Source organism: Saccopteryx leptura, chromosome 1 (genome assembly GCF_036850995.1).
Source record: "Saccopteryx leptura isolate mSacLep1 chromosome 1, mSacLep1_pri_phased_curated, whole genome shotgun sequence".
Lineage (NCBI taxonomy): Eukaryota > Metazoa > Chordata > Mammalia > Chiroptera > Emballonuridae > Saccopteryx > Saccopteryx leptura.
Window position 1 is genome coordinate 288,560,899 of NC_089503.1, and position 6,652 is coordinate 288,567,550.

The window sequence follows — 6,652 nt, forward strand, 5'->3', positions numbered from 1 at the left end:
AAGCCAGCGACCTTGGGCTTTAAGACAGCAATGTTTGGGCTCAAGCCAGTGACCATAAGGTCATGGCTATGATCTCACACTCAAGCCGGTGCCCCCTTGCTCAAGATGGTGAGCCCGCACTCAAGCTGGTGACCTCAAGGTTTCAAACCTGGGTCCTCAGAGTCCCAGGACAACACTTTATCCACTGCACCTCCACTTGGTCAAACACCAAGGAAAATTTTTAACATTTCTAACAGTTTAAATTAAGTAAATAATATTTAAATATTAAATAGATACAAAAGAGAAACTTTATCAATGCCGTAACATGAGAGATATGTTTGTCATCTATTAATAAGCTGAAAATGCTGAATGAAATAAAAGATAGATTTAAACCTGAATGACTTTACTGAGAATTACTTTTTCCATTTTGAAAACTATGTGACAATAATTCCTTCCAACCATGAGGTGTGTGTGTGTGTGTGTGTGTGTGTGTGTGTGTATTTGTATGTTTATGAGTCTATAAGCTTAAAATTTATACTTAAATGTTAGTTATCAGCAATCAGCACTTACTGAGTATTGGCCTTTCTGGGGTACTCAAGGAAACCTCGATGCTTTAATAAGAAAAGCTTGGATTCTTTTTATATACATTTGACATTAAATACAAAAATCCAAAATCAGGGATAAATGATGATAGAAGGAGGCTTGATTTTGGGTGATGAAGAAACAATTCAATATAAAGGTGATATATTATAAAATTCTACACTTTAAACTTATATAATTTTATTAACAAATGTTATTGCAATGAATTCAATAAAAATAAAAAAATACTCGTAGTCATATTGATCTTATCTATGGTCAAGCTTCATAGCATTCATTATATATTCAATGTATTGGGTTTCTAAATTTTACTAATGACAAAGTTGATGAAGAGAAATTATGGAGAGGTTAACTAAAGAAAAGTGCAAAACAATGAAAGAGAATATGTGTATATTTGCATGTGAACAAATGAGAATTCAGCTTAGAAAACATCAGTTATAAAATACTCCAGCCTACAGCAAAGACATAAAGTATTTGAATAGGAGATAATTTAAGCTCTTTGAAGAATAGCAATATTTTTGATAAATAAAGGACTGAGCCCTTATATTAGAACACCCTGAAGCTTTCTTAATTTGCATTGATTATAGGATTAAAAAAACAACCCAGAATTTTATGCACATTCAAGATCAGCTGCAAATAGGACTTAAGTTCAAAATATTAAAGAAATCACAACCAGCAATATTAGAATTGGGTTTTTTTCTTTTTCTCTAGACATGATAAGTTCAATACTGAGCATTCTTTTCATCCTAATAATAGGAGAATTTGTTCTAGGAAATTTTTTCAATGGCTTCATAGCACTGGTGAACTGCATTGACTGGGTGAAGACACAAAAGATCTCCTGCACTGATCAAATCCTCACTGCTCTGGCGGCCTCCAGAATTGGTTTGCTCTGGACAACAGGATTACATTGGTATGGAACTCTGATTAACCCAGCTTTACATAGTCCAGAAGTAAGAACTATTGCTTATATTGCCTGGGCAGTAAGCAGCCATTTCAGCGTCTGGCTTGCTACTAGTCTCTGCATACTATATTTGCTCAAGATAGCCAATTTCTCCAGCCCTTTTTTCCTTCGCCTAAAATGGAAAGCTAAAAGAGTGGTTCTCATTATACTGTTGGGGAGTTTTGTCTTCTTGGTTTGTCATGTTGCAGTGGTAAGCATAGATGAAAAAGTGTATATGAATGAATATAAAGGAAACTTTACTTGGGAGGCCAACTTCATGGACATGGTACACCTTTCAAATATTACTATTTTTATTCTTGCAAACTTCATATCCTTTACTATGTCCATGACAGCTTTTCTGTTGTTAATTTTTTCCCTGTGGAAACATCTCAGGAAGATGCAGCTCAGTGGTAAAGGATCTCAAGATCCCAGCACCAAGGTCCACATAAGAGCCCTGCAAACTGTGATCTCCTTCCTCTTTCTATCTGTCATTTACTTTGTGACTCAAATCACCTTAACATGGAATTCTAATACCCTGAAGAATAGGTCAGTTTTCATGCTCTGCCAGGTTCTTGCAGTCTTGTATGCTTCAAGCCACTCATTTATTCTGATTTGGGGGAACAAGAAGCTCCGACAAGCCTTTCTGTCATTTCTGTGGCAGCTGAGGTGCTGGTGAAAGAAAGGAAGTAAGTGGGCATCATGTGTCTCATGGCAAAAAAGAGAATATGGAGTCTATGAAGTTTTGTACTTCTTCTTATGACTTTTCTTTATGTGTATAGAATTAGGTAAGTTATATCTAGAAAAACTTTGACCTAAGCTTATCACAAAAATGTATATTTGCATGTTTATGACAAGAACAAGAAAGATTATAAGATTACTACATTATTTTTTCAGGCAAATAATCTAAAGTTACAAAATAGTGTAAGAAATTCCTCTTGATTATAGAAACATAAATTTTTCACATTTAAGGTTTCTCATCATCTTACAGTTGAAGAATTTATGATCTGAATTTATTCATTTTTAAAGACTGATGACTCATCTCAAGAAACCACTGCCATTTCCCCTTGTAATTAATACCACACATATGTACCACAGTGTGTTTAGATTTTTAGTTTGAATTTCTATCTTTTGGCTGGTAAGAATATTGAATTCTAAATCACACATTAAGGATGGATATTTGGGATAAATATGATTTCATTGTGATTTCTTACTTTGTTTAATAGTGAACAATTCAAATGTTGTTAAGAAAAGATGCAGATAATGAAACTAAAGAGTGGTAAACATTTAGAATATATTTTATGTAAATGTACAATAAACTGTACTAAAGATTAATAGATGTAATATAAATAAGAAAAAGCTTTGAAAACAATCAAGTTCTACAACAGAGATGAGGAAGAAAGCAAAATTATGATGTTAGTAATGTTACTATTGGTTTATATCCAGTTAGGAAAGTAATTTCTTAGAGGTTTTGAATGCAGAAGAGCTTTTTTGAAGGTGAAAACTGATGTCAATTTATTCAGTTTTCCCCTAAACCAACATTTGGTCTCTGAATTGCCAGTCATCTTCTTTGTCTTGCTACCTAAAATTTATTTTAATCTTCAGAAAAGAAGATTCAAATCTTTCCATTTTAAACACATGTTCAACATAAGAATAGTAAAAAATTATAGTACAGAAAGCAATTACTTAATGCATATATGAAAATTGTTATCTAAGACATCTATGTAATAATAAAAATGTCTTTAAGATCTGTTTTTATGATAAATTATTAGGGAATAATTAGAGAATAATAATATAGAAACTGTTACCATAAGTTTGTAACAAGTTCTCTCACAGAAAAGAAATATAATATTGTTCAAGAACTGAAAATTTACCCATGTATATTAAATCTTAGTATTAGGAAATTTTAACAACATTATCTATACCTTAAGATAAATCTTCCCTACATCCGACTTATTCATTTGTTTTTAATCATCTGTCTGTCCCAATAGAATATAAGCAGTATAATGCAGGATGATATCTATCCTGTTTTTTGCTGACTCTACAGGACACAAAAACCAGCTTATGGTCTCAATAAATGGATTAATAAACTACCAGTTAATTGGTCTGAAAACTAATGAAAATCAAACCCAACATAAAATATATAGGTGGCATAGATTTCTTGGTTCTATTTCTTCACTATTGAAATGCCTCTATATCACTCTGCACATGCTCAGTTCCAATACATGCCTTAGACTGGGTAAATCAACTGCTGACACAAATAGGCTCCTCATACAAAAAATACCTCATACATAATCTAAATTTATATTGCTTTTTTTTTTTTTTTTTTTGGTATTTTTCTGTAGCTGGAAATGGGGAGAGATAGTCAGACAGACTCCCGCATGCGCCCAACCGGGATCCACCCGGCACGCCCACCAGGGGCGACGCTCTGCTGCAACCAGAGCCACTCTAGCGCCTGGGGCAGAGGCCAAGGAACCATCCCCAGCGCCCGGGCCATCTTTGCTCCAATGGAGCCTCGGCTTCGGGAAGGGAAGAGAGAGACAGAGAGGAAGGAGGAGGGGTGGAGAAGCAAATGGGCGCCTCTTCTATGTGCCCTGGCCGGGAATCGAACCCTGGTCCCCCGCACGCCAGGCTACATTGCTTTTAAAACAATACTGATGTGTTTGAGGAGCCCCCTATAAGCTATTATCCAGGGAATGAGGCTGATCACAATACACCATCTTAAATAAGTGGCTTCCAAGATGGCCTATGAGTCATCTTCATTCTAGGCAGCAGAAAGGAAAGATGCATGGAGGAACATGTGTGTGGAGATTGTTTTAGGAAAGGCCATTAAATGGTGCACATGATTTTCACTCACAAGACATTGATCAGATTTAGTCACAGTGCCCACCATCTGTAAGGGAGACTGGAAAAGACAGTCACTCTATAGCCCAGAGAGAAGATGAAAACACTTAATACAGTACATGTGATTGTTGGAGGGCATTTTGCAACATTTCAATAGAAAAACCAGTAAGTTTTTGTAAAACAAAAAGTTCCTCTGTTTAGCTAATTTGACATGCCCTTATACTAGTCTTGAATTTGTTTCTGTATTTCTTTAAAAATTCAAAATCATTCAAATTCACACTAAATATTCCTATCTTCCTAAAACCATACTTGATTCTGCATTGTAGCATTTATAGCTGCCTCATGTATAGTCCCAGTATACTTTGCTTATAAGTTCTGATTTAGCATTTATAAATATTTTTACTAATTATTTTTAGATATTTATTTTTGATTTGGGTGAGGTCTTTGAAATAAAAATAATTACAATAAATTATATCTATAAAATAAATTGTATCAACAAAATACTTGCAGGTAGAAGGATCTTATTGATGAGTAACAAATGTTGACTGAATTTTATAAAGTTTTTTTCATAGCAATTACTATTCAAATTTTCCATATTTGCTTTTAAATGTGTGGCTCATGGAGATGCAAGTACAAATTGGTGGAAAATCATCATGATCATATTTGCATGCTTACATACTTTACTTCACCATTTTAGTCAGTGACACAAATGGAAATTTGCAGCTGATGCCAGAGGGATGGTCATCATTTGCCTTTTTCTGGAAACTTTGTGGTGGCTGACTGTAAGTAATAGGATAGGCATTCAAAAACTGTTTTGTTTAGCACTAGGATTACAATATACGTAGGATGAACTATTCTTTTGTAAAGATCTCTGAAAGTATCACAAAGCAGAATTTTGGTTCTACTTTCCAAAATTATGATGAAAATATTGACAGAAAGCATCATAAATAGATATCCTTCTGCAACAGTATCACTATAAAGCTGTCCATGAGGCACAACATTAGAAACGTTTATATACAGATGTCAGCTGGAATGAAGGTCCCTTTTCTGGTAGTGGCAACAGGAGAACTCATTTTAGGAATACTGGGAAATGGGTTCATTGGACTGATGAACTGCATCGAATGGGTCAAGAATGGGAAGATTTCCTCATCTGATTTCATCCTCACCAGCTTGGCTATGGCCAGAACCATTCAATGTGGGTAACACTATTGGATTCATTTATAATGAGACTATCTCCACATCTCTATGCCGATGGGAAACTAGCAAAAGTGGTTACTATTCTTTGGACACTAACTAATCACTTAACTACCTGGCTTGCTACCTGCCTTAGCATTTTCTACTTCCTTAAGATAGCCAATTTCTCCCATTTGTTTTTCATTTGGCTGAAATGGAGAGTCAACAGAGTGGTTCTTGTGTTTTCCCTGGGGTCTTTCTTTGTTGTGCGTTAAACTCTTGATGCAGGAAGCTCTCAATGATTTGTGGATGAATACCTACAGAGTACATGAAAGAAATATGAAAGAAATACGACTTTGCATTTAGATGCAAATAAAATTTTCTATCTTAAAAGTCTTCTTTGTCTGAGTTTGACCTATGTTATCCCATTTCTCCTGTCCCTGATCTCTTTGGTCCTTTTATTTCTGTCGTTGATGAGACACACCAAGAATTTGCAGCTCAACCTGACAGGCTCCAGGGACTCACTCTAGCACAGAGGCCCATAGAAGGGCCATGGAAATGGTGACCACCTTTCTCATCATTTATTTTATTTGCACTCTGATAGCAAGTTGGATCTTCATTAAGGTACAGAGATATCAGGCCATGATGCTTGTCATGGTGATTTCAACTCTCTTTCCCTCAGGACATTCTTTCTTGATAATTTTGGGAAACAGCAAGCTACAACACATCGCCTTGAGACTGCTCTGACATCTTAAATTCTCTGAGACAAGCAAAATCTCTAACTTTAAAGAGAGAATTTAAAGTAACTTCTTGTATTTCATGGGAAAATACCTTAATAGAAGGTATTTTGTACTTTCTATTAGGTACAAAATAGAAGCAACCCTGTAGGTTCCTTTTCAAGTTCTGCATTCTTTTTACTGTTCCTTTCAGGTTTTGTTAAACAGCAGTAAAACTTCCCTCACAACATGCTTTTAAGTAATTATATTTTCTCAAAGTGATTTGACATTATACTTGATTAAATGAAATATCTCTGCTAAAATAACACTTCCTGGCAACAAAAGAATATTTGAGACATGGAGAAGATAGTTCATAAAAGTACAGAATGAAATCCATGTTAATGCA

The 6,652-nt window shown here is 34.9% G+C and overlaps 1 protein-coding gene across 1 annotated transcript; it reads left to right on the forward strand.

The window, feature by feature from the left end:
* The first annotated feature begins 1,289 nt into the window (after positions 1–1,289).
* On the forward strand, positions 1,290–2,192 carry LOC136389358 (taste receptor type 2 member 66-like). The gene has a single exon (XM_066361165.1). The coding sequence runs from the start codon at positions 1,290–1,292 to the stop codon at positions 2,190–2,192; it is 903 nt and encodes a 300-aa protein (XP_066217262.1).
* Positions 2,193–6,652: the final 4,460 nt, after the last annotated feature.